Source organism: Labrus bergylta, chromosome 9 (genome assembly GCF_963930695.1).
Source record: "Labrus bergylta chromosome 9, fLabBer1.1, whole genome shotgun sequence".
Classification (NCBI taxonomy): domain Eukaryota; kingdom Metazoa; phylum Chordata; class Actinopteri; order Labriformes; family Labridae; genus Labrus; species Labrus bergylta.
In genome coordinates this window covers 5,998,355-6,026,113 of record NC_089203.1, presented here as the reverse complement: position 1 = coordinate 6,026,113, position 27,759 = coordinate 5,998,355, and the positions used below count along the sequence as shown (strand labels likewise).

At 40.9% G+C, this 27,759-nt stretch overlaps 3 protein-coding genes across 6 annotated transcripts in view; 2 read left to right on the top strand and 1 right to left on the bottom strand.

Moving 5' to 3' along the window:
• The window catches only part of ppp3cb (protein phosphatase 3, catalytic subunit, beta isozyme), a 42,089-nt gene extending 38,074 nt beyond the window's left edge, over window positions 1-4,015 (top strand). For all 3 annotated transcript variants that reach the window (XM_020629681.2, XM_020629679.3, XM_020629680.2), the window contains one exon: window positions 1,517-4,015. In XM_020629681.2, the coding sequence (XP_020485337.1) occupies window positions 1,517-1,695 (179 nt within the window). In that variant the 3' untranslated portion in view covers window positions 1,696-4,015. The remainder of the gene's footprint in view (window positions 1-1,516) is intronic.
• A 5,040-nt stretch (window positions 4,016-9,055) lies between these two features.
• On the top strand, window positions 9,056-10,492 carry si:ch211-39i2.2 (DNA damage-inducible transcript 4-like protein-like). The gene is made up of 2 exons (XM_020629728.3): window positions 9,056-9,333; window positions 9,785-10,492. The coding sequence occupies exons 1-2, from the start codon at window positions 9,153-9,155 to the stop codon at window positions 10,219-10,221; spliced, it is 618 nt and encodes a 205-aa protein (XP_020485384.2). The 5' UTR covers window positions 9,056-9,152; the 3' UTR covers window positions 10,222-10,492.
• Window positions 10,493-10,739: 247 nt separating this feature from the next.
• brd8b (bromodomain containing 8b) lies at window positions 10,740-27,404 on the bottom strand. 2 transcript variants are annotated; one of them, XM_065958981.1, is made up of 19 exons: window positions 27,317-27,404; window positions 26,391-26,487; window positions 25,315-25,384; window positions 25,178-25,227; window positions 24,934-25,056; window positions 24,765-24,845; window positions 24,379-24,443; window positions 23,389-23,561; window positions 22,843-23,034; window positions 22,536-22,629; window positions 21,691-21,827; window positions 21,160-21,598; window positions 21,041-21,078; window positions 20,756-20,955; window positions 20,506-20,598; window positions 19,877-19,945; window positions 19,492-19,777; window positions 15,371-15,415; window positions 10,740-12,980 (listed from the first exon to the last, which is right to left on the bottom strand). In XM_065958981.1, exons 1-19 carry the CDS (start codon window positions 27,333-27,335, stop codon window positions 12,921-12,923), a joined length of 2,331 nt encoding a protein of 776 aa, XP_065815053.1. In that variant the 5' UTR covers window positions 27,336-27,404; the 3' UTR covers window positions 10,740-12,920. The 2 variants fall into 2 exon arrangements, with proteins under 2 accessions (XP_065815053.1, XP_020485357.1); XM_020629701.3 differs by lacking the exon at window positions 15,371-15,415.
• Window positions 27,405-27,759: the final 355 nt, after the last annotated feature.

Below are 27,759 nucleotides of genomic sequence, written 5' to 3'. Positions count from 1 at the left end.
TTCCTCCGATTATCTGAACTGCAGTCCATAATTTGTTTAAGCAAATAAATTATGGGTATCGTGTGTTTCGTTTATCTGTTACTGGGTTTGACTCCACTGTGTAGCGCATTGGCGTATTTGTGAGTAGCTATGTGTGTACAAGTAATACGACAGTAGCTGTTGTTCAAAAGTCAAAGCTTTCTCTGCAGACAGACCTCGTCATCAGACTCAGGAGCATCTGTCCATGCAGAGGCTGCATCACAGCCCGTCTCAAAGCTTCATGTTGGAAAGGTGTTCCTTAGTTTAGTCAAATTAATTAAAACTACAATCAACCGTTTGGTGGTATCCATTGTTTTTTATCAGTATTTTCCCTTCAAAGAGGCACCATGCACATGTATCAACCCTCTTCCATTTATTAAAGGACCTGGCTGTAACTGCATTGATGACACTGGACATATCCTGTTTTTAATGCCTGGCCTGGATCAAGCTCCCAAAGATCCTGGATTATTTATTTCCGTTAATGGATGACTCCAAAAAATGTATGCCTATCTTCCAAAATACTGAACTATTCTTTTAAACATTTTAAAGCTCAAACTCAGATAACCCTTCTTTTATCACCAAGCCGGGACTAGTGAAGTAACCTTCATGTTTTATATCATTGGAGTATTTGAGACATGTGTTGTGCTCCAGCATGTAAATAACTGTGTACACTGACAAAGATAAAGTTCAGTCAAGTTTATTATCACAAAAAGGAAACATTTGTTTAACTTAAAACATGACCAGCTTGGACATTTTAAGTCATAAAAGTGAACTGCGAAATGGAAAAAATGACTACTGAATTTTGTCCTCATCCTATCGGTTGTAGGTAAAAACATTTTGTGGGGAATTGGCAACTTCCAGGAACAATAGTGACAAACAAACTGTCAAAAACTCGTTTTTAGAACTTGTGTTCGTTTGCTTCTGTGTAGTTGTGCTTTGTTTCATACTCTGTGTCCTATAATGTCCTAGTCTAATGTACCTGTTGTCTCAGATTACTGATCTAGGATCAGTGACTATGTCACTGGCTGCAGCTTTTAATGTGAGCCAAGGCGACAAAATAATCCTAGACCAGTATGCAGACAACAGATGAACAGTAGTTGATGTGTTTGGATAGATTATATGTGCATAATTTGAGAGAACCTTGTAAATACAAACCCAGCACAGCCTTCTTGTAAGGGATGAACAATCAGGGTCAAAAGCATTGAAATATCCTCATTGGTGTAGCCAAATGGAAGCATTTGAGCGTCAAACTAAACCTGTCAAATTGCTTTGGTAACGCGTAACCTTCCTCATTTCTTAAATGAATAAAAAGGTTTAAGAGATCCATTCACCTATGGCACCCTGATTATTTCCTTCAAGTGTCACAGGGGTCTGTATGCACAAGAGTCTACTTAACGTCTTCTTAAATATTAACGCTGTGGGCATGTATGTATGAATGTTTGTGTATGTCTGTGTGTGCACATGTGTGTGTGTGGGATGTGCCTGCCTGTCTCTGCAGCCATCAGAGGCTTCTCCCCGCAGCATCGGATCAGCAGCTTCGAAGAGGCCAAAGGTCTGGATCGGATCAACGAGAGGATGCCTCCGCGACGCGACGCCGTCAACAGCGTGGGCCTGTCTATGGGTCGCATGAACATGGGAGAGCCAAATGGGACCGACAGCAACAGCAATATACAGTGATGGACATGCACCCCCATGATGCCCAGACACATACCTGCAGTTAAAACTCTGATATGGTACCATATTTATAGGTTCCTGTACATAAGCATATATACCCGATGAAAATGGATCACACATGAACACACACACAAACAGTATTTCATACACTGAGGCTGGAGACAGCATCACAAAGACACACATTCAATTACACACACACACACACACACACACACACACACACACACACACACACACAGTTAACTATCCCTCTCCCGTTGCCCTCAGCTTTCTGTAAAGGCATGAGCGTACCTGGACTTTCCCACCAAAGGCTGACTCTCTTCACTGAACTGATAAGCCGTATTTAAAGAACCACAACTCCAATGTTCCTGCACAGCAAACAGGAAGGAAGCAACAAAAACCCTTCCCATGTTCGTGCTGTTCACCACCTGTGTTGGGAATCACCAGTGGGTTGACAGTATCAGCATGACGTGGCTGTTTTGGTGGTGTGTCGTGCCGGACGGGGTCATGTGTTTGCAAGTGGGTGGGGTGGATTTGGTGATAATGATTTGGACTTTAGTATTATGTATGCCTCTTTTTACTGTTTGCATCCCAAAACAGGAAGTGAAACTAAATTTGTGATTGGTTGATTTTATAGGGTTGTGGATATACCTGCCTGTGTGCGTGCACATGCTTCAAGATGTAAATGTCCATGCAGTTATATTGGAAAATGTGTTTTTGTTTGCAAACACAAGCGGAGCTCGCCATCGGCCGGGCAACAGCAAGAGAACTTTTGATGTATGCTGTGGCATGGTGGTTTATCTGTTGCCAAGGGAGATGTGGGGATAATCTCAGCTGCTGTCTAATCTGAGCCCTCGCTGCCCCCTTCTTCTTAGCAGAAGATACTTGTTTGCTTTTGTAGCACTACACTGTATACCCATCCTCCACTTGAGGTCAGGTGAAGGATTCCCCCCAACAAACCTCTGGCTCCAGGGCGGTTAGCTTTCGGGGGGGAAAAGCTTGAAACTGGGCCAAGATCTGATTTGAAGTGTTTCTCCCAGCCTGAGTGTGTACATAGGTAAAATAGAGAGGTTTTATTGCACATCTGAGGCTTATGGTCACATGATGCAAGATGCAGTATATGAAAAGTAGGATGCTTAATGTATGGGAGGGAGCTGGGGCGAGTTGAAATGTGAAGTCATACTCTATTCAATCTCTTTCTACGTCCTTCTTTCTTCCTGTGTGGCTGCCGCTACCGTACAGCAGAGACGGCCAAGGATCTCTGGCCTAAAAATGAAGGAAATGATATCAGAGAGGAAACGAGCTCTTCTGGTTAAGGCATCTGTCATGGCAGCAGGGACGAGGAGGAAGAGAAGGTCTTTGTAAAGCATTTATATTATCGCATCAGTGCATGCAGAGTTAAGTTCTTTGATAATAATGTGAAGATTATATTTGTGCTCTGTGTTTCACTATGGTAGGACATTTTTGTTCTTTTTTTGTTTTTCTGGCTTATATCAATTAACTGAGGAATAATTAATTATTTATTTTGTACATAACATTAATTTATTTCTTTTTTTTTTAAATTAATTTTGTCTTATATTTTTTTTCACAACCTTTGTTTCTTGCTGTACAGAATGACAGTACTCTTCAAATCAGAGTGCCCAGTCCACATTCGCTCTTCTCTCTCTCTCTCTCTCTCTCTCTCTCTCTCTCTCTCTCTCTCTCTTATTTGTCGATGTACAGAAGTTGTTTTTAACGATAAATATGAACAATGCTAAACAATAATGAAACTAGCATTGATGAATGACCATACTATATACAGAGGCACAGGCGTTCAGGCAGCCAAAAGCATGATTGCATGGTTAGAATTTGCGCTGTTCAAAGCAAAAAAAGCAGCGAGACACATTTTAACAGAAGAGCTGGTGTGTTGCCGTCACAATTTAAAGGAAACAAGTGTACTCTCTCTCTGATCATAATTCTTGATGATTCCTCTCGTTCTTTTGATGATATTTATGATTCTATGGTTATTATGATTCTATTTATTATGGACATTATTCTTAATATTTAAGCTCTCTCTCTCTCTCTCTCTCTCTCTCTCTCTGCTGGTTGCTCTTCATGTTATTTTGCTCTTTGGTTGATCTTGTTGTGCATCTTTGGGAGAGGTGAACCCCCCTGGGAGACCCTGTGCCATAGACATTGTGCCACGGTTTCTTACTTTCTTTCTCTTTTTTCTCATTCTCTCTTTCTCTCTCTCTGTTTTGACTCCCCAGTCACTAACACTGTAAGCATGCCCCCATGCGACGATCCACTTTTTTACTCTTGAATAAAATATGCATGAACCTTTGGTATGGATACCGATCCTTTATTTGACTTTCAACCTAGAGCACTGAAACACAACACATCAACCACCTGCAAAACACCTCTCTGCTGCTTGTATTCAAGAGTTACCAGAACATCGAGGTAAAGAAAGGGCGAGTCAGTTCATCATGGAAGAGGAAGTTCTCAACGTAAATCTATGAAATCGTTCCAACAATACAAGCAGAGAGCACATTGAACTGAATCTGAAAGCAGACAGAGAAGTGAGGAGGTTTCTCTCACTTGGATCACAGATAGCATTCAAGGTGAGTCCTTGCTGACATTTATGAGTCTTGGATACCTTTAATCTACTTTGTAAGGAGTGAGAACAATTGTCAGGTGTTAGACTTTTCCCTCCCTCATTTACAAACACTATAACATTGTCTTACACATTACACAATTTCCTTTTTTTTGTAGCTACTCAGTCTGGCCCGCCAAGCAAATAGCCAACAGGCTATTTAGTTAAATAAGAAAACCAGGTTGAGAAATATGTGACAAAGTCCAGCGCAATGCCCTCTTTCCTGCTGCAGCTGCGCGCACGTGAGGCACTACGTCAGCGTGATGAGGCAAATGAAGACATCAGGTAGGCAAGACCATAACTGTTTTTTATTCAGGTTATCTATTAATAGTATTAAGGAAAAGCTTTACATTTGGCAGGAAGAGTCTCCGTTTGTTTGAACTATTTATAACTACTATTGCTAGCATTGCTAGATTATGCTAGCAGTACATTACATGTGTTAAGTTGTGTGTGTGTGATAATTAAATATGGAAAACCAGTAAGAAGCTAGTCAATATTGGTAGTAGATTTTTGAGTTTTATGTTTCATGTTCAAACCCTATGGTTCAAACCCTTTTTTGGTAAGCTCTTATTTTGGCAGGAAGCATTAAAGGGATGATTTAAACTCTAACAAGAATAAACCAGGGTCTATACACAAGCTTATGTGTTACATTTTGAAACTGTAGCTGTAATGTATGCTTTCAAATCCCCAGTATTATAGCATGTGTTACTATAGTAAACTAATGTTTTGCCATAGTAACAGCTACTTGGCACTAGATAAGCATATTTTATTGCCCGTCACTATTAAAGGAATTGAAAGGAACTGATGTTAACTTCAAAGCAACTATAGGCCTCTCAGACATTAGCTAATGTTAATGTCAAAGAGCCCACCGTTAGCTGCGAATACAAAGCCGGATCACAGATATGAATCAATGTGGAGAATGATTGTGAGTTTGTGTTTGCATCTATTCAGATTTGATGAATTCCATTGCAGCATTTCATCCCAGCTATCAGGCCAGCAGCTTCTAGGGTAATGGCTCCAATAAGCTTTTGATCCCTATACCACTCAATGCCAACATTTCTCACAAGCTGGAGGACGAGGATAACAACATCTTTTTCTATTACAACCTCATCCAACACTGAGATTGACAAGGCGGATGGGTCTACAAACACAGTGTCTACAGAGTCAAGGATGAGCACAAGAAGGTAGGAGGAGATAATAACAGTGCAGACGATGCACCTGTTTGCAAGTTCTGCAAGTTCCAAGTCACACGCTCCGTCTAAGAGCAGGGAGCCCACACTCATAATCATCCTATAGAAACCTCCGCCCCCGAAGATGCCTGAGAGTGCTGATCATTATAAGGTTAATATCATAAAAATAAAACACACTTCAGGAGAGACACCTGCCTGTTCCTGGAAAGAAGTTACTTACACACACACATGCACACGCACACCTCAGTGAATACCACATTCTGTCATACAGTTATAGTTGAGGTTGTGAAACTTGTTACTCAACACTGTGAATAAACATGTGAAAACGTGCGTCGACTCCATGTTTGATTTGACCCTCTCTTAATGGAAACATTACTATCAACTTCCTTTTACATTTTAGGAACCTTTGAAATCAATCTTTGCTGGGAAACCTCAGTTTCTCATTTTAATGCCACGAACACTAAGAGGTGTTTAAACAAGCTGTCAATCCTTCCTCTGTTAAAGATCAGCACATGTTCTGTCAAGTTAATTCATGAAGTTCAGTTATGAGCAGAGCGTGGTTCATTCAACAGGCTTAGTCACTTATGACAGGATTTAAAGAGGACATATTATCCCCCTTTTCCACCTTTTCAAACAGCCCCCTGTGGTCTAAATGAAACATCTGTGCTGTGCTTTGGTCAAAATATAACATGAATCAAGCACCAGAGGAGGTTTGTGACCCTGTATAAACCAGCTCTCTCAGAACGCTCCGTTTTGGTGTGTGTGTCTCTTTAAATGTAATGACCCCCCTGAGTTTTCCTGGTAGACATCACTCCTCTGTAGCGAGAATAAAAATGGCAGAGGTGGAGTCCATGGATGGAGATATCTGGGGAGGGGAGGGGATTTTTGTTACCAGAATCCCACTGTGACATCACAAGCAGAGCAAATTTGAAACAGAGCATTTTTCTCTGTGTTGTAAGACTTATGCAGACCACAAACAAAGGACTGGATGGGTTTATTTAAAATTTTGTGGGTCGGTAGACACTCAGGTTACCAAAATATATGTTCAAAAACACTGAGAAAGTGGATTTTTCATAATATGTCCTCTTTAATAATAATAAAAGGGTTTCTTTATTATTGATTTTCAAAGATTTTTCAAGAGCATGATGGATATTTTAAATTCAAGTGTTTAAAAATGTTTTTTGTAATCCATTTGGACAGAAATGTGAGCATATAAATTTAGAAATTCTCTCTTCACAAAAAGAGCAGGTCTAGGCTGAACTCTTTGATATATTATTTATAAAGATTTATATTTTTTGTCACAAACTATGAAATGTGTCTGACAACTCAGCAGCCGCTTCATTCACAACATCAAATTTAAAATACCACACAAAGATACAAAGATATCACACATCATTTTAAAGACTGAACTCAGAGTATCAGGAAGATGTGAGATGTGTAGACAGACATTATAAGTACTGCAGTTCTAACAAAGGACACTTCCTCCTTAGTGGGAAGGCTTCTGACGACAGCCTTGAGTGTGAACACGATTAGATAAGTGACGTCTCAGAAGGGAGTTTTCCAAAGAAGGTGAGTCATGCGAGAGTGGTTAACCTGTAAAAACACAGCCTTCCTCCTGTCTGCTCTTATCCCAGTAGGGCTGACTCAAAAGCAAACTTCACTGCCTTTATTTGTGTGTGTTTATTTTTACTGTTTAGATGCTGTTTAAAGGATTTTTTATTTCCTTTTTTTTTCACACTCTACCCAAACTTTTATTGACCGCACTCCAAATTGTTATTTTTCTCTGTTTTAAATCAAATACATCAAATGATGCAAATACTTTTTACTGTGTTTGATAATCTATTACATAATATATCTATCTATAATCTATTGTTAAAAAAATCAAATACAAGAATGGCACATGAACCCCGCTAAGAAAGCTGATTTAAGATAACAATAAAATCGTAATAAAAATTCTGAAACTGATTTTGCTTGAGCTAGCTTAAACAAGTGAGATATTGTATTGTATTACCTAACTACATACATTCACTTTTTCCTGTATTCCCTCCCCTGGCAGATAAATAAAGAGTGTTTGACGCTCCACCAGGTGTGTGTGAGCCATGTGTCAGACTTTGTTACTCACCTGTGAGTAAAGAAGGCCTCACATCACAATGTCTAGACCCGATGTGCTCTCACAGATACATCCTTAAGGAAACCTGTGTGAGTATGTTAGAGGACAATAAGAGCTGGATTTAATAATTTGACTAGCGTTACTACAATCCAACCTGGGAAACAATCTGAGCCGGTAAATTATTAATCAATGAGATCAGTCCAGTTTGGTAATACTTGGCCATAATAAGATAGATATGCCGATTCAAATCTACACTTTACTACTGAAGGTCAACAAAGTTAAAGACTATAAGAGCATAGCTTCTGTAGTATCGTCATCTTGTCAATAAAATGAGAACCTAACAAATGTGAAAGCAGCATCTTTGTATTCTATGGCTAATAAAAGCCTATTTTAGATCTCTATAATAAAATGTCATCTCATCAAACTGTTATTAATTAACTCTCATGAAGAGTTAATTAAAGATATTCACAGTTACATTCTTAATATCAACAACTGTTATAACATATCCACCACAGAATTTCACTTTTTGCTTTTCATGGGTACAGGGCTTTCAATTTGAGACATCCACAATGTCTCTCTTCCTATCCAAAATGAAAAGTTCAGTTCTTTCCATGGAAAACTCCCATTTGAGATCCTGGTCACTTTGATTCTTTTCTAAGGAGGTGTGTGTGTGTGTGTGTGTGTGTGTGTGTGTGTGTGTGTGTGTGTGTGTGTGTGAGAACAACCTTATCTGTCCTTGTCAGATAATGGCACATGTGGACGGGTTTTTCCATTGCTGCATCAAGCCTCCTCGTCTAAATCAGGTCAGATGATTGCACATGTTCCGCACACTTTATCTGAGTATAGACCTAGTTATAGCTGCAATTAAAATTACAACTTGTAACAACTAGAGGCTAGATATCTGAACTATTTCTATCTGATAGTAGATATCTTGTAGGCCTTCCTTGGAAGAATTCAATTGCAGATATCTTTAATGTCCATTCTGTAGACCAATAGGAAGAATGACGTTGTGGTTGTAGATATCTAAAACAGAAAGCCCAATACACATGAATGGTAAAAGTGACTTTCTCCTCAGAAAAAAATGATGTTGTGGTGGATAGGTTCTGAGATAACAATTGAGGATCAGAATAATGTCAGTGTGGTTATAGCCTAGCCCACTAAATGCTCATTTTGAGAAGAAAGAATTGCACTGCAGATATCAGAAATACACAGTCAATCCAGTTTATTCCTTTTAAATGTTAAACCCGCTTGTTAATCATAATTGTGAGCTCTGCTTCCATGTAAACCTCTGTGCAACGTCCGGACATGTTGCACCAGCACAGAGCAACAAATCAGGAACCTTCTCGATTGAACCGGTTGGCCCCGCCCACAACGTGACGATGCGCTCAGCTGATGCAACGATCAGCTGCTTCAGTATAAAAGCTCCGCGCTCCTCTCCGAGCTGCTCAGCCCGACTAACTCAATACATGGAGAAGATACAGACTACACGCTTGGAGGAGATACCGGAGCTTCAAAAACAGGAATCAGGATGGTGTATACTACGGCTCTTCTCTTCGGACACGGAGTTCCCGTCATATCAGAGGACCAAAGTGTCATGGACATGATCGGAAAATACTTTTCACAGCTCACATCTCCGGGCCAACAGACGAGCCCGGGCCGACGGGGCAGTGTCGAAAGCTGCGATGAGACCGATTACAACAACTCTCCTTGTAAGTACTGGATTATGTTTTCTTAATGATTCACAGTAAAAGCCAGGGGAGACTTGGTCGATACATAGTTGGAGTGTCTGAGGCCACAGGGATATGTATTAGCCCCATCTCCAGGACGGGGACCTTTCTGATGCAACTGATCCTGGTCTTGAATCAGCTGATTAGATGCTGAGCTGTTTACAAGGTTTCTCCTCAGAAAGCCTTCAATTGTGATTTTTAATAATAATTCAGTCTAATTTATGCAGTATTACAAACATGTAAGTTATCACATGACCGTGACATCAGAAAAAGGGGTCAACTCTTTGCCTTACCTATGATATACTGACATTGGATGTGCTTTAAAAAGGCTTATGTAGCCTATTATCAGTACTGGCAGTGACTTTGCTTTACATCAATGTAGATTGTGAAATAAGTCACTTACTTTAACGTGACTGTTTTGTTTTTTCTACAGTTGCAAACTTGGAGGCCGGTCTGGACTACGAAGAGAAGCAGGATATTACCCAGCAGATCGAGCGCTGTCTGACAGAGGCCAAAGCATCCACCCTCCACTGCCAGGTGCTGCTCCTGCCTCACCACATGACCACCAGGGTGGGCCAGGATGTGGTGCGATCCTCTGCTGATGAGCCCTGTGGGCTCCGGGGCGCCTCCATCAGGGTCTACGTGCAGGGCAAAGATGTCCTGAAGCCTGTGGGGAGCATCTCCCCAGACCCAAGTGTGACCCCGACGTTTGAGCTGTCTGTGATCTTCAAGGCAGACGAGAGAGACGGCTGGCCGTCACTCAAGCGCATTTTTGATACCAACAAAGTGTTGAAGCTGAGACCGGAGTACAGGCTGGTGAAGAGGAAGCTCTACTCCTCTGCCAGCCCTGTTATTCATGATTTCAGCTAGGGCTCCAGTTCAGAAAACCCTCACTTTGATTCTTTGTTTCATTATTTTTTAATTTGGACTGTACTGGAGTCCCCTGATATATTTAGCTCTACAGAGGATTGTTCTTTCTCTTGTATGAATGTTTGACAAACACGACCACAGTATTTTGTACATCAGTCAGAAGTTGAATGTTAGAAGTCTACTAGACAGTAACTTCTTCCAGGAACGGGCAGGTCTCTCTCCTGAAGTGTGTTTATTTATACATTTGTAAAATAAATGTTCTACTTTCCTACACGTGACTTGTCTCCTGCTTTTAGTTTTAGTGTATCTGCTGTTGAAAGTGTGGGGTGAGATATTCTATGAATCATTAACCTCCAACTGGGTTTGGGGGTGTTAATGAGTCAGATGAATGAATCCAGATTGGACATTAAGCCCCCTGACTGCATCTGACAGCAGAACTCTGAAAAAACAAACAGTCCATGAGGTGAGAAATCTGTTGATCTAGATATAAAACAAAATAACTGAAACACACAAGACTGTTTCAGGTTTAGATCAAATAAACTTATTTATTTAACAAATGTACAACAGAAAACATGATGCATGTATCGGCTACCCAGACACAAAACTGATCCATCTCACAGGTACAAAACATGGTTTTTATACTCCCTTCTAACGCAGCACAAACACGTTCTTTACACGATCAGCACACTGGCTACGTCCTAAGTGATGAACGGATAAGAATCCAGCAACAACTATCCACATCTATTTCAGCCCATTAACACACTTAACTGTATTCAACATTACTCAACACTATTTTGTCAGGGATTCGTTTGAGTTTTGAGAGGGATTTTCTGAGTATCTACCTTAAAAAGCATTTTGTTTTACAGCCCCATAATATCCACTGAAATGAGCATATATCATTTTCCAAGGATATATGCTTGGATTTTTCCAAGGATTCTGGTCAATAAAGGCTTTTGTTCAACTGTGAGAAAAACATTTTCTTAAAGTTTGATAACAGTCAAGGCAACACATTTGTTTATATCTATTTCAATCAATTTCTTAAGATCTGAGATAGATCCAAGGAAGGCCAGCAGGCAGAAGTAGTATGTTGTTATGATACTAGAAGACCATTTTCACACCTCTGACACCTCTCACCACTCGTATAATAGTTAGCATACTGATTGAGAATAATGTCTGATAAAAAGTTGAAACTGACACTGGCATTGTCAGCCCTTGGTCTTTTAGTGGAAAAAGAACAGAAGAGGCGACAAATATGGTGAAAGCGTGGACCAACGTCGATTAAACATGTCCAATCGGCCATAAAAAGGCAGACGGGTAGCGATGGAACCAGACACACTGCAAAAACTAGAGTAACGATCGCTCACACTCAGTAACGGTCCAACTAGGAGCGACAGTGAGCGATCTCCTTGGTGTGTCAGGCCTTTAATTTGTATCCATTCATTTCACAACAACTTTTATTGGAGGTTTGTGTTAAGAGAACATGTTTCTTCTTTCTTAATGTTTTATCACGGTTACATCATAGAACACCTTAGTAAGATTTTCTGTTACTTAAATTCCCTTGGTGCATTCAGCACCCCTGGACATCAGGGATGTTCATTTCTGCTACTCGAGAGCAATCTCAGGGTCAACACACAAGTCCATATGCATTTAAACACTTCAATAACAGAAAGCTAATTCAGCATTTGGACAAAACACTTCGTTGTGTGTTGGAATGCAGTTCAGATTTATTTTGGGGCTTTTTATGCCTTTTTGTTGGAGAGACAGGACAGTCGCTAAGAGTCAGAAATCAGGGAGAGAGTGGGGAATAACATGCGGCGGGAAGGAGCCACAGGTCCAATTCGAACCCGGGCCCCCCGCCTGGAGGAAAGAGCGTCCTCACATGGGGCGCAAATCAACCACCAACTGTTGATGTCACTTTAACTAATAGCAAGGTGTTTCTTAATTGATAGATTCACCTCTCTGCTAGTTATGAGGCTAATGTCTGAAGGTAATATAGAAGAGTTCTGACTTCAATGTAGGGGAGTTGTGAAGGTCAGTAGTTCATCTACAAACTTTGCAGTTAACGGGCAATCACATGGACAACACACAGGCGCTTTCTCACCATGACTAAACAAACACCAGATCAATGACCTCATTCGTTTCTAACTAAGGAGACACTCATCCTTACTCACATTTACAAAAAAAGAATGAAATAAATCCAGTTATTAAGGTTTCTCGATAGCTTTTATGTGGAGCTCACATTCAAATTCTAAAAGTGATGTAATGATGTCGACCGGGTATCTTGGCTGCATTCGGGTGCAGGATGAGTTTTATACATCCATGATTCAGAAAAGATCAAATCCTCTGGCCTCTATCACCTCATCCCAAACAAACTTTTGCTGGTGATTCTGTTCTCTGTGCTGCAGCTCCTCAGTAAAGTGAAATGATGAAGTTCTACCTTCGCTGGTGAAATGATACTAAGAGGAGGTGGTGAGCTGAACATAAACCAATCATATGACGTGATTAAGAGGAGGCTTGATGCAGCAACAGACATACTCGTCCACATATACCCTTACCTATGCCTAAGTCGGATCGTTGTACTCACACATACACACACACCTCCTTAGAAAACAATCCAAGGGACCAGAACATATAAAGCTCCATGTCCCCTGATCCAAAGAGCAGCGCTTTTTCTCTCGTGGTGGCTCGTTCTGAAAAATCTATTTCTTCATTTTGAGGTCAGCCTCCATGGCACTACGGCGACCCCTGGTGCCTCCGTCCTGTAATAGAGAGATAGAGAAAAAAGAAAAATGGAGAGCAGGAACAACAATTAGCATTAACGGTGTCTAGGTCAAAGGCCAGATGGAGAGAGTGAACGGAGACCCTATGGTGGGCCTCCTCACAAGACTGAGCGCAAAAATCACAGCATAGTCCACCTAGTAAGGCTTCCTCCCCAAATGAGAAACGCATAATCAAATAAAACAAAACAATAAACAAGACAAAGACAATCAAACAGAAAAAGAAGGAGAAAATAAATTAGAACATGCAGAGACAAACAATCGCACGTGAACAGAAAAACACAGGAAACCGGCATGGGGTCATGAACAGAAGGTCGACGGAGGGTTCTGTAATGAAAGGTCACTGGAGCCTGTGTGTGTGTGTGTGTGCGTGCGTGCGTGCGTGCGTATGGGTGAGAGTAGTGCGTGAAAAATTGAACTTAAAAGTTTATGAGGGTGACACAGCAGTGTGATCAGAGGTGTGTAGAGCCATCAGAGAGAGGAAGAGTGAGAACCAAAGATGAACTTTATCAATATTCTCATCCTCAGACATCGATACAGCTAAGAATGGCTGCAGGCTGTTTGTCTTCTTTTTTTCTGAAAGTGTTGAAAGTATTTGATGAGAGAGTTTAGTAGGATTAGAGCCACACTGTCTTTCAGTCGCAGTCTAATTTCAAAATGTGACCTGTCAAAATTCAAAGACGTTTTTCTAGACAAAATCTGAAGCAAAAACCACCAAGACCATATTTTTAAAAGCCGTGTTATAGTTATATTCTCCTTTCCAAATTGAGTTGTGACTTTGTAAGAAAAGGTGATGTCACACACTTAGAGGCAGGGTTGGTCATTTTCAAAAACTAGCATGACTTTGAAAGTAGCATTCCCTCAGTGCCCTGTCTGTACCCACCCCCTCCCCTCTGTGCTCCCTCATAAGCCACGCCCCCTCACTCAAATGCACGAGCGCATGTGTAGAAACTACGTCGTCTCATGTCTCATTCAGAGGTAAGTAAACTCACAGAATAAACTTTGTCATCGGTGTCACACTTTGAGTGTGGGCTAGTGCACGCAAAGGGTAGAGAACGAGCAGGGAGACAGGGAGGCGTCTGATTGGTTCATCAGATTGGTACCTCGTGGCAGATATTGGTTGAAGTTTTTACAGACTTACAAACTGATACAGATGACGGATTTTCTTTGTTTCCTTTTTCAGATCACATGGGTTATTAGCTTCTGTCAGGACCTAAAGACAATTTCAACCAAAGTCTTAAAAAGTTTAAAATTACCAACCCTACCTTTAAGGTGACTAGGGTTCAACAATTAGAATTTAGCATCTTATGAATCTAAATCTGAGTGTTTTGACAGTGAGGCCGTTTCTTTTGTTAACAGGCAACTGCCCATCAACTTTGATCAAACCATCCCCTCCAAGTCCTGATGAAGAATAGAGCAAAGGTATAAAACAGTAGAAGAGATGTGTCGTGCTGACTTGACGTTCCTGGGTGTAACCATTAGACCACCATCTTACTGGGGTCCAGTCTTAAACTTGTTATATAAGTTGAACAAGGTTTATGTCATCTTGATTATTCTACACATCCCCTTTTTAGTATTAAAGTCATATATATACTATATGACCTCTGAGCAAGTCTACTGTTAACCAAGTATACAGATTCTGGTATCATTTTGATTATAATGAGAGGACTGAACTAGTCAACTGTAAACCTGGAGTTAATATCAATCAATGACAAAAGTGATCATTCAAACAAATGTTATCTCAAGACACTTTTTAAAAAGAGCCGGTCTGGACCCCTCTTTTCCATTATATCCACAGAATCCCAACAGAAATCCTCCATGAGCAAGCACTAGACTGGTTGTGGTATATTTGGGGGTCAAGCTCTACTTATTAAAATTTACTTCATCCCTTTTCAAAGGAAATAATCTCATTATTTGGGCATCAAGCTTGTAAATTGGTCTTTTTTATTGTTTTTTTATTTAGGGAATAATCTTGAATCATCTATTGGTTTGGTTTCAGTGGCCTTTACGCTGGCATCATCAAAATGTTGAAATGATGTCCTACACTCAAAGGAAATATGTAAGAGGGCTCCAAAGACACCTCTGATTGGTAATAGATATTTGAAGTTACTTTTTTTATTATCATGGACAACATGATCAGTTTTTATGCTGTTCTTGAAATTTAACCACTTTAATCCTTTTTATGTAGTGGTTCTGTTTTTACTTTAAGGCTTCTTTAACAGCTACAGAAACAGAACAGAGAGAGAAAAGAAGAGAAATGAGAGAAATAAATGAATGTGTGCAGAGTGTGATTGTGTGTTCTTGGCTGACAGAAGCATGTGCTGAACATGGCCGGGATCTGGTGAAATCTGAGGGAGAACCTGAATACTTACAAAGAGAGAGAGAAGGAAAGCAGGAGAGGCCATTGGGACACTGTCCTGTAGGAGGACAAACATTGGAGTGAGAAAGAGAGAGAAAACACACACATGTGCGTGAGAGAGCAAGTTTCTTACAAGTCTGCTTTAAACACAGAGAAACTCAGAGGAACGAGCGTCCATAGGACTGCTGCAAGGAACATAGAAACACACACACACACACACACAACTTCAAGAAGACAGGACTGAATAATAACAGATACATACGCGTAGATAAACTCTACACGAGAGAAAATCAGACCCACACGAGCAGTTCAGCAATCTCATACACACAAACATGCCTTAACACAGTTCACAACATCGCACCACAGTTGTCATGACAACATGATTATAATCATTCAGTAGTGTTGAGCTAAACGGTTCCTAAAAACATTTCTGTAACAGATTAACATGGATACAACGTTTTAATTTAAGGAAGAATGTGCAACATTTCACACATAAAGACAGCAGAAAACAAGTTTATCCTCTGTAAATATCTCTCTGAGTCATGACTGTCTACAATACGGGAGAAGCGTGAGTTCCGTCAGCTGTGTTTACATGGACAGGACGGTTTTGTGTTTAAGCTGTTTTAGTCAAGGACTAGAGAAAAGAATAATAATATAACATACTCTCTGCTCACCTAAGTGTGTTTAGATCACGGTCATTCTGTGTCAGTTTATGAACAATATGAAGCTATGAGTTAACCAAACTGTGCTAACATTAGCATGCTAACACAACAATGACGGACACAGTGATTTGAAGCTCGAGCAAAGGACAATTTTCTCCTCCGCTTGCACTTAATGGTGCTTAATTATGATGCGTTCTTATTGATAACTCCTTCGTGCCAACGCGAGTGGAGAGGTGTTGGAGGTGTGTCTCTGGAGGAGAGCGGAGGCTTCAGAACAGAGGTGTCACCAAACAGCAGTTTGTTTTGTTTTAGTGCTGGTGCTCAAGGGCAACATCTACTGGATCAAAAAAGTCGCTCATTCTTCCTTTAATATGTGGAGCATTTTCCCCTTATGTTTTCTTCCAAGTACAGCATTTACAACATTTATCCGTTTTTCTTGACTTCCTTTGATATCGACTTTTCTAGATTCCATGATACTTCAAAAATTCGCTGACCAACAGGAAGTCTGTAAGCCACACACTTAAGACTCCAATGATCAAACAGTTAGGCAAAAAAAAAAAAAACCCTACACACACGCACACGCGCACACACACACACACACACACACACACACACACACACAACAGTTCATCACAGACAAAAGCAGCCACACAGTGAGGGAGTGACATGCAGGAAGCAGACAGACAGAAGTTAGTGAGGAGAGAAACAGCCAGCATGCAGGACATGAAACAGCGAGGATGTCTGGACCAGGGAATATTCCACTGAAGCACTTGTAGTGAAAGGAGGAGAAAGTTGTGTACTCAAACAAGGTGTGCATGTCTGACATAAATGATGCTTGATACGGTATGAATAATCAGGGTCAAACTTTGGAGAGATTGGCACACTGCAAACGCCAAAAAATGCATTGAGACCTTCCTTGCCCTTTTAAAGACCACATCGGGAGTCACATGACCGTTAAATGCAGAATAATTCAGTTACAACCAAGTTATACCATTTGTCAAAATCAGAAAGACTAATGGTTTTGTTTTAAAGAGTTGGATTATGTTTCTTTGAGTATTAAAATAAACTGGTGGATTTTTCTCTCTTATAGAACTGAGGGTGAATATGTTTCATCTGTTATCTGAAGCATTTGATTATTTAGCGAATATTCTTAAATTGATGTCAGGACATTAGACGCTCTTCATTTTTCAAATTTGAGAGTGAAACTGAAGGCCATGGTGTTAAAACAAAGCCAAATCAATGCAGAGACCCAGAATGTGTTATGCGTTTGTGATCTTAACCATCAAACTGTACAAAGGAAGACGATCTGTATCAGTCAAGGTCCATCAATAGATGTGGCCTTAAGACAGGTGAGACTTGAGACTTGGTAACTCTACAACTATGTCAAAGATTATGTCTTGACAGGGACTTTGTCACAAACTATCTCCTGCTAACAAAATAAAACCTAAACACTATTTCACATTTTTCTTAGTAATGAGAATGTTGTAACAAGGCAGGTAGATGATTTTCATAATATGTATACAACACTGCTCAAACAAATTAAAGAGAACCAAATTGTCACAGTATTACACCAAGTTAGTGAAACCTAAGGGATGTCAATCTGTCCATTTAGGGAAGCATAGTCTCATTTAGTATTCTGTAAGTGTCTTTGAGGGCTTTCACACTTACAAAAATCTCCTAAAAAACTCCTGATAATTGCCCGAGTAGCTCCATGTGTGAATGTAAACAGACGATTTCTTCACTCAGACTTTTATTTTTTTCTAAGCAAGTCGGAGTGGGCTGATGTGAGAATGCATCAGGATATTCTCCGGAGAATTCACCTCGAGCCAATGGGAACGGGGAGTGACGTTAAAATACTGTGACTGCTGCACGGTGCATAAAGGGTATGCATGCGACCGCTACGATCTCCGTGCACCTAATTAAACGTCAAAGAACTGGGTCTCTGCTGATGCTGTGCGATGCCCAGCCTCATGTGGCCAGAGTGTTTACGCAGCTTCTGGATGACGAAAGCATTGATGCCATGATGACTGGCTCTGACCTCAATCCAATGAAGCAATGGGACCTCATTATTGGTGCATCCCACGCGGCCATGCACTGCCACAGACTGTCCAGGATTTCACTGATTCCCTGATCGAGGCCTGGGAGGAGATCCCCCAGGACATATCATCATCACCGGTTTGAATACACACATTTGCTTGTAGTGCAGACACAAGGTTACACTGATTGCTCAACCTCCCAGCCACAGTGGGAGGTAAATAAAAGAAGCACTGCAGAGTCATCTGTGACAGAAACCAGCTCAGATTGAGTTCCCCAGTCTTCTGCATGTTTTGCCCAGATACTCAGAGCAGAAGCAATAAAAGTGTTTACAATAAAAGTGTACTGTGGCACAGCAATAAAAACTTTTTTTCTCCCCTCTCCACATTTCAGCAAATAACAGCAACATTAAGTGGGTGTGCTCACTTGTAGCGCATGTCTTTTGGTTTCTTTGGGTCTTTGACAAAGGCTATGTGCTGGAATGAATTAACTCTGAGTCACTTGAGCGAAGTGCAGCACAGATTTAACTCCCTTACAAGAAGCATACCTGCTAAAGGTGTGTTTCCACTGATGTCTCGCTGGTCTTTATTCAAGATGATAAAAAGAAGTGGGCTGTGGCTGTGACTCGTGGTCAAATAAGAGGCTCTAAACACAGTAACTCCCTAAGGTGTTTTTGAAAATCTCCACTAATTGTAGCTCCACTAAAGCTAGGACAATTTGATGATAGACATGTTCTATTTCTGAGAAATCCTTCACAATAAGAGTCCCCTGTTACAGGGCTTTCCACAGACATATGGGGTAGGGAGCCAGTGGGATGAAGTAGCCAGCTGGGGGGTTATGTGATATGCATCCAGAATAAAATGTCGTCCATAAAAGCCAACATTTTGAGGCTTCTTGTACAATTCAATGCCACTAAGTTTCAGAAACGTACAGAGTTTATTTAGTGATGCACAAATGTAAGAGGAGGGTCTAGGGATTCTCCCCCACTAAATTTGGAGAAACCAACTCTGTCAACACCATTGAAAGTTGTCACATAATTATGTTCTCGACAATTCATTCAATGTACATCAGTAAAGATTTCCAAAGTTGAATTATTTGTTAATGAAGATCTGATGTGATTGAAGTCTATTTTCATAATGGTCATAAAGAAGCAAAACAACTTCTCCCAGCAGCAGGACAACACACATTCACAACACTGAGCTGAACAACAATTCTCAAAAATGTCTGTATGACCTGTACTCTGTGATTTTAACAAACCTTTTGAACTGTAAAAACAGGTTTTAATTCACTTCAATTATCGGAATTCCAAGAAGATTTGTTGTTAACAAAAATTGGACTTGTTTGAAACTTGACACACCCTTCAAGGGAATTATAATACATCATTATTAATAATTATTATTATATTTCTAAATCCTCCTCACCGAGTCCCACCACCCACCTTCTCAGCCGGCTCTCCTGGCTTACGATTCCCCTCCCGCCCGCGGAGGCTCTTGGCGGAGATGGCGCTCTCCGAAGTCTGCATGATGAGCTGGGTGGCGAGGAACTGCTGGACATGCTCCAGGACGTCACGTTGCATCTCCAGTGCCATGTGGTACACATCGTGGTCTGAAGAGTTGTACATGACGGCGTTCTGAAACATCAGCATGATGTCACGCTGGAACTCAGCCGTTGTGCGGATCACACCAGACTCGATGTTCTTCTTAATGGCTGACAGGTCCATAGGTCTGGGGAAGGCAGGATGTTAAGGGGAAGCAGGTGATGTGTTTAAAAATAAAATAACATAATGTACTGTTGTTAATCAAAGTGTAGTACAATGGTTTTACCTGTGTACGATGCTATGGTAACCAGGTGCAATGTCATCTGACACAGGCTGCAGGAAGACACTCGCATACCTGAGACAAACATGAAATTAGAAACATGTAAAACATCGATACTTCCTTGAATGGAGGAGAGAGAATAGTTTTCATATTTGACTAACTTGTTACTTTAAAAGTGTAAAGTAACAAGTTGGACCAGCATTTCTAAATGGAGGAAGGGGCCTTATGAGACAGGCTTTTAGTTAATTAGTGCTCATGATGTCAGTATTTTTTAGTATTACATGTATAAGCCTGTACAGTTTTGTGGAAAAGTACATCAGGGCAAATCTGCTCAGTATCATTTATTATAGATCGTCCTCTTCTAACAGGTTGGTGTGAAAGCCTTAAAGAAACCGAAGTGTGATAAATATTTTGAGTTTGAGTGAGGTATAGATATATAATTTGACGAAGAAAGACTCTGATTGACTGTTGTACTGGAAGCATTTGTTCATATTGAGCCTTATCAATATACCATGCAATCTTTACATCTTAAATTATTTCTATATTTCTTACTACTGTTTTGTGTTTTATGAGCAATGGTAACAACCAAATTCCCCCTGGGATTAATGAAGTATTTCTGATTGATGATGCTCCACCTGTGGTTGGCTGCAGCTCTCCACACCAGCATAATGGCTTTCTTCCAGATCTTCTGAGCCTGGACAGCCTCTTGGTCCTCGCCGCAAGTAGATCTATAACAAGAAAGAGAAAACAACAAACGACAAGAGGATTTTAAGGGATTATTCTAGGACATCACCATAGACTCACTTCACCTCTACATAGTTCACAAAGTAGAAGAAAGGATTATAACAGCCCCGTGATCACAGTCCTTTCTCTGTGGACACTTACAGCTGAGAGGAAGAGGCCGGGCTGCTGGCCAGTGAATCTACTGTGTAGCGTTGGGAGGGAGGTCCATATCCGTCTTCACTCTCGCTAGCTGCCCGCTCCACCTCAGACAGATAGGGACCATCCCCCTCACCACATTCCTCCTTCAGCTCCATTCCTTCATCTGGGTCACCTTCGCTGCCTACGTCTTCCTCCTTCACCTCCTGGATCCAGGAGCAGACAGATAACGAGTCAAATGACTGGGCTTACCAAAGTGTGGGTGTGTGTGAGTGTCCGTACGGGTCTTACCTTGGACTCTTTCCCAGACACTGAGCTGTCCTCAGAGTCTGTGGGAGAAAATCAGAACATGAATACAAGACGTGTGAATATAGAGGCTCGACTTCTGTTCACATAAGAACAGCACCTACCCAGACAAGGAGGGTTGGGCTCCGGCTGGCACCATTCCTCTCCTTCACTCTTCACTGTTGCTTCAGTGACTTCCCTACCTGCCAACCCCTCCTCCATAACCTCGTTCCCTGAAGCTCTGTCATTACAGTTGACAGAAGAAGTGACATCACTTCCTGTCACTTCATGTCCTTGGCAGTTTCCCTGAAGCTGCTCTTCTCTTTTAGTTTCTGGTTGATTCGAGGTCTCTATGCCTGAAGGGATTAAGGCGGACACTGGGGTCACATTCTGAGGCTCCTGTGTAGGATCAGAGTCTGGAATTGGGGGTGCTGGGTCTGAAGCCTTCAGCTCCTGGGTCTCCCACGGGCCAGGAAGGGTGTGTCCCTCTGAGACGGCCTCTTCACAGAGAGAGAGAGCGGCTTCCACTGCTGCTGCATCCAAAGCCTCCACAGAGTCATCGACCTGGGCAGAAAGAATGACAGAGACAAAAAAACGATTATTTTGTGTTACAAAATGACAAATAAACAGTATGCATGAAAAGTAGAAGTACACACCTTCTCCTCGATGATGGCAATAATGTCTCCCACTGTCTCCAGGTCCAATTCATCTCCCATGTAGGACACAGCTACAAGGTCCTCTTCCACTAATCCCGTCTCCTCTCCCAGCTCTACTTTGACTTCAGCTTCACCCACTGCAGACACAAACAGAGACAAATCAATGCAGAGCCATCCTGTTGTCCTGATGTGCTCACTTACAGTTCTAAAATTACTTCACAGTTTTTGCAGTACCGTATAGTTATTAGGGGTGGGAATGACCAGAGGCCCCACGATACGATATCATCACACCATACTATTGCGATTTGAAACATTTTGTGATATGCTGAGAATTGCGATTCAATATATTGCGTTTAAGCTTTTTTAGCTGCATATTATGTCCACAATATTAAACTATATCGAGAACTGTTTTGTCAAATAAGACAAGATTCTCAGTCTATTGATCTCACTCACAACGGGAGTCGAGCCCACAGACGGACCAACACTGTGATAAGAGTAAAACCCTGTAAGAGGCTGCATGCGCCTCACAATCTGAACTCTAGGTGTTTTAGTCTAATCGAACTTGAACATGAGTTTTGAACAATGCAACTTGTTCAAAATGAATTGTGCAACCCCTTCAGAAATTAAAATTGTAAAAAGCACATTAGCAATTAATATAATAAAAATATTGATATCGCAACACAAAATATTGCGATACTGTGCTGCAACGATCCCCCCCACCTCTAATAGTTCTTTTAATTATCATAACATTTCATAGTTCTGTCTTTAATCTGCAAACGGAGTCAGAAACAGTAAGAGTGTGTATTCATGTTCATCAACTATCAGTAATACAGATGATATTTTACCTGTGATGACCTCATGACTGGCTGGTAAAGCAGTGGTGACGGTGGCCGTCTGCACTCCATTAGTAAGGCTCCCTGTGCAGTCTCCCTCCCCAACCTGACATCACAAAATTCAAGAACAACACAAGTTAGTTTATAGGTAGTGCATCATTTCCTTTTGTACAGCACGCTCACATTTGAAAGGTTCTTCTAAAGCTCAGTTTCACAGCATTGCATGTTAAGTACATTTTCCCTACTATGCCAATAAAGTTTTCAATTCCTGTGATCATGTGTTGTCAAATGTAATGATTCAAGCGCGGCCAGCTCTTACCAGACGGGGGCTGGCGGAGATGAGGTTGCCTTTTTTCAGCAGTTCTGACAGGAGAGGTGATGGTGGCGGTGTGGCCTTCTGGGCAATGAGTCTTTTTTGCGGTGTATCGTCTACTAGAGCAGCCAGGCCTCCATCCTTCGGCCCCGGGCCTGGAGCATCCATCACTGGAAGAAACACTCCTACCCCCTGGGCCTGGTGTCCAGTGAGAGAAAGTCAGTTGGCACAGTGAGCTGCAACATCTGAACTAATTCCTTACAGATGGAGCTGAGATTAACCAAACAGATAGCTTTGTAAATGTTGAAACATGGACTCATTGAAGACTAGAGGTCCCCATGTTGACACATTGTGTATTTGACAATAACATTGAAGTCTGAATTCTTGAGTACTCATCTGTTCTGAGAAATTCATTTTAAAAGGACCAGACAGGAAACATCGTCTATAATCAGGATTTCTATGCTACAGACTGCTCATGTCTCGTCTGTACTCCTCTGGTGTCTCATAACTGCTACATTACCTGAATGCTGTTTTAAAGGAATATTTTCTTACCACTGAGTGGGTTTTGGTGGTGGTGTCCTCAGAGGTCACAGCTCCAGTATCCATAGGCGGTGTTTGGACTGAAGCGTCCCCCTGAGAGTCCACGGTGGGTGGACTCGCACCCAGGGGAGAACGTACAGTAACACTGGGCTGCCGCTTAGGGGTGTTTTTCATAGCCTGTCGAACTGTGAGGAAGTGAAAGGTCACAGAGAGAGAGAGAGAAAGAATCAATCTGTTGAAGTGGACATCTTAAAGGAATCAGAAAAACTCTTGTGTTAGTTTTGTTGCATTCTGACAGTTAATCCACATTATTGGTTTGGATTCTTTACCCATGTGGACTGCTTCTTAATGTACCATTTCCTATGTGAATATGTTAGGATATCTATGTCAAGTCAACTTCATTTATATACCACATCTGAAAGAACCAGAGTTGACCAGAGAGCTTTATAGAGGTATACTGAATGATGCATACATTTGACATCTATCAAAGAGATAATTATTAAATACATGATAGAGCCTGACCGATTAATCAGCCAGCCGCTAATATCGGGAGATATGACCATATTCAGTGACTATCGGCTAATTTTATCGCAGATATTCACCCATGTTACTCAACTTATTCACCTGCCAATAGAATTTCATTTGACTTTCTCTGATTACACTGGCAGTTCTCTTTCACCAGCAGAGGGCGCTGTATGGATTACAACAAGCATTATTACTCTCCAGAGTGTCAAGCAGTGATGTACATACATGCTCGGTTACTTTTCAGTTGAGTGACCGTCTTGTCTTTTCCACAAGTGTTTGCATTTGAGGGATCAACACAATAAACGTCTATATCTATCTATCTCTACACATCAAAGATAGATGTAAGATGTAATTGTCAGATGATATCGGTTTGGTTTTCTCTTCCTAATATCGATATCAGTAATGACCCCTAAACTCACATGTCACATACAGTATTTAAAGGAGGCATTGTGAAAAGAATTTGCAGATGCGACCTACCTTGGTACGCTGTTTCTGTGGCTTTCCTCTTCTGTTCTGCTTCCTCCTCATCCTGCTTCTTCTTTCTGAGGTTAGAAAAGAATGCTGATTAGCAATCAACAACAAGAAGACATTATACTGGATTGTTTAATGGTGTGAAAAACAGCAGTAGGCTTGTAGCTCTGGGTTTGAACTGCAGGAGAGGTGCCAATTTAGAGCCAGGTGATCATTAGAAACATCACACACTTGTTTACTTCAGTGTATTCTTATTCTTCCTTTTTATGAAGAAAAAAACATTAATAGAAAAACGTTATTGGTTTAGTGGTGCGTGGGGCTAATTAAATAGTTTGAAAACACATGGCAAACAGGTTCATGTCAGCAGGTATGGCGCAGAAGAACTGTCTTACATTGTGATCTCTGTCCACAGCTCCTTCAGCTGGGAGTCCATGTGACCTGTTTGTATCAGATCCACCTCCTTCTTCAACTTCCTTCAGGAGAGAAAAACAGAGGAGGATTAAAAGGTCATGTCCCACAGTCCTGACACTTCTTATAAGAGATCTTTGTATGTTTATGCACCTGTACTGCTCCTGTGTGTCTCTCAGTAATTTCTTTAGTTCCTCTATCCTCTCAGCGGTTAGCCTTCTAACAATGACGTCTTCGATGGTTTCGACCACCTCCCCTTTCTCCCCACGCTTACGCCTGGAGAATGGACAGCACAAACACTTAAATTTAACTAACAAAGACTTTCTCCCTTTTAAAAAAAAAAACATGATCATAACTGCTCATCAAAGTATATCCAAGGCTGCATTATAACACATACTTAGGTGCTTCTGTGGCCTCCAGTAGCTCCGAGTATTGTGACGCACAGTGCTGAGGGACAGAGAGAAAAACGTGTTATCCTGAGGCGAATGTTAGTCACACTCTGACAGAAGTACTGTGAGTCGGTAGCTCTCTCACCTTTTGTGAGAACCAGTCTGGTGGACGGCCAGGCTCTGAGAAAGGCTTGATGGCTCTACTTACAGAAACCCTTAAAGAGGGAGAGAATGAACAATTAGACAATGTGGCAGAAAAGGACAACAGAAAGAAGTCAGGGTTGTAAGAAAAAAAAACAACAGCTTTCCACATTTAATCGTAAAGCAAAATGTTTGGCTGCATAATTCAACCACAGCCATCAAAAAGTGCAGCAATGATTCATTAGGTCTCTTGGTTTTTAAAGGGGTTGTGATGTTGATGCATTTTTTTATAAACATTCAAACCAGGTCATCTCTTATAAACTGGTTATTGGTTGGCAAATTCCTGTTCCACCGTTGACCAATATCACAGTATAACATATAACTAGAGCCAGGCTGACCTCTAGTTGAGAACATTAGATGTGAGAGCAGACAGAACTGAATGTTTGCTCCATGTCCCCATGAAGAGAAACAACCTGATGAGGTATGTGAACTAATACGCTCATTAAACACTTTTAGTCTGTCTCTTAAACTGTATTTATGAGTAAAGGTACTTTTTTAATGCAGTCAGATCATGGTTGCTTCAAAAACAAAACCCCTTAGATACATACGATTGAACATATATATATTGACAACCTCCTTTAAGGGGCCTTCTTTTTGTACTTACAATGTCTTTTTTAAAACTTTTGTCATCGATATTGGAATCAGCGTGCGATAATGGCTAACAGCGTCTTCTAGCTAGGTAAGAATGATACTGTTGGGCAGTAGTAATGGTTTCTTTATACTTAAAGTGTTGTAACAAGTAAGGCAGAGAGGGGATGTTCAGGTAAGACTTGGAGGAAATCGTTAATAACACGATGTAGCCACTGTGCTATTCTCCTGCTAATATCAAGAACAAGGTTGAGTGTCTGGTGATAGTGATTTTATTTTCACATTAACATTGTTGCTCTGCACATCATATGGATGACCAGGTACCAGACACAGTTACCAGCCGTCACTAAGTTGTACATTTTCTGATTAATTGCTTTGACTGCCCTTTTTTTGTTATTTACATAAATTATTGAGTAGGGTTTATTTCTTTACCAGTTTTGGTCACCACTCCTCATAACAGAGGAGGCCAGGCACAGCTTCTCCCTGACGGACCAGGGCTCTGTTGGCCCCACATTCAGTATCTTGTGTTCTGTAAAACAAAGAAAACGTACATGATAACAATGTGACAGCTCAAAGTAGTCTAGTCAGCCCACAGCTTAATGACAGATAGATTACACAGATAGCACCAAGAGGTCACATCATTTTGAGTGGTTGTATTTAAATGAGTTGTTTGGTATCATTCTGTCATCAAACATTTCGATCATGCACAAGGAACAAACAACAAACACGAATACAAATAGGCCAACATATAAAAACATGTCTCCATCCTCTCAGGTCAGATGATGTTGTTGTGTTTTTACTGGTGGAGCACTTTGTTTATTCTTCATGAGGGTTAGAGTTTCAAATGTTAACATGATGGTAAATCAAAATTATATAAATAAGAATAAAATACAAACAATACAACCGCAGTCAGTCTGGTTAGCTGACTTACATTTAGTATTATTACTGAAACTAACCAGCTGTCTTGTGTTAGCTACATTGTTGACCAACTTGTTAGCTAGCGTTATGTTTTCATGGTAAATCTTTGCACTTCTTTTAGAGGAAGCGAAATGGTTTGCACAGTATTTTAACCACTCTTAAAAGTAAAGGAACGGGCAGAAGATATAGTTCTGGAAAAGGTAATAAATACATGGCGTTATCTAATAAAATAAATAGTAGCGTTAGCTTAGCAGTGTTGATTACGGGGGGACACATTCATGAGACACACTCACACGACTACATCGTGAAACGCTTTTTCTTTATCTCACAACCTCACAGGCAAAAACTAGCTAAACGTATTGCAATATTGTAGCTGAGGAAGAGCAATGTTTGTTATAAATCAAAAGGAAATTCGTAAAAGCGTAGAAAATATTACTCACTGCCGATTCCGCTCGCCATTTCTTTTGTGACAAGGCCGTGTGCACAACTTCCTCCGGACAGATTTCAGTGTAACACACAGCAGTGGTTGTCTCACTCGTCTATGGCACTACGGCTTAGGGGTTCCCAAACATTTCAGCTGGGGACCCCCAAAATAACCATGCTAGAGACTGGGTACCCCCCCACTGTCCCTATTTTAGTAATGTATTGTAAGAAAGGCTACAAGCAGTATCTCCATGAATTGAATGTAGGACTGAGTGGACATAATTCATTTAATAAACAGACACACAGGTCATGTTAGTGTGTTTTAATTCATAGGGGGCTACAGACTCATTGTTGCACATGTGCAAGCTTACATTTAAATGATACATATCACTTTTATTTCAGCATACATCTTACTTAATTACTATAGTTGTATTTAAATGCAATTATTCTTTATATGTAT